Source organism: Diaphorina citri, unplaced genomic scaffold, assembly GCF_000475195.1.
Source record: "Diaphorina citri unplaced genomic scaffold, Diaci psyllid genome assembly version 1.1 scaffold91388, whole genome shotgun sequence".
NCBI classification, from domain to species: Eukaryota; Metazoa; Arthropoda; class Insecta; order Hemiptera; family Psyllidae; genus Diaphorina; species Diaphorina citri.
In genome coordinates this window covers 1-327 of record NW_007468362.1, presented here as the reverse complement: position 1 = coordinate 327, position 327 = coordinate 1, and the positions used below count along the sequence as shown (strand labels likewise).

At 40.4% G+C, this 327-nt stretch overlaps 1 protein-coding gene across 1 annotated transcript; it reads left to right on the top strand.

Moving 5' to 3' along the window:
• Positions 1–37: 37 nt before the first annotated feature.
• LOC103524073 (cathepsin L-like) lies at positions 38–308 on the top strand (the record flags this gene model as incomplete). Its single annotated transcript, XM_008489079.3, has 1 exon — positions 38–308. A coding segment is annotated over one exon (271 nt), but the record flags the coding sequence as incomplete, so codon positions are not given.
• Between the last annotated feature and the right edge of the window lie 19 nt (positions 309–327).

Sequence of the window (327 nt, the reverse complement as noted above, 5' to 3'; positions counted from 1 at the left end):
TATTATTATTATTACTTCTATTGCTGATATTTTATTTTCTACTGGCTTACAGACTGGAGCTCTAGAAGCTCAACACTTCCGCAAGACTGGCAATCTGGTGTCCCTGAGCGAACAGAACTTGATCGACTGCTCGGGCAAGTACGGTAACCAGGGATGCAATGGAGGTATGATGGATCAGGCATTCCAATATATCAAAGACAATCACGGTATTGATACCGAATCATCTTACCCCTATGAAGCCATGGTAAGATATATACTCCTGGACAAAATTAGCGCACACCTTGAAAATTTCCAAATATTTTGTTGTTGCCTGCATTTGAAACACTA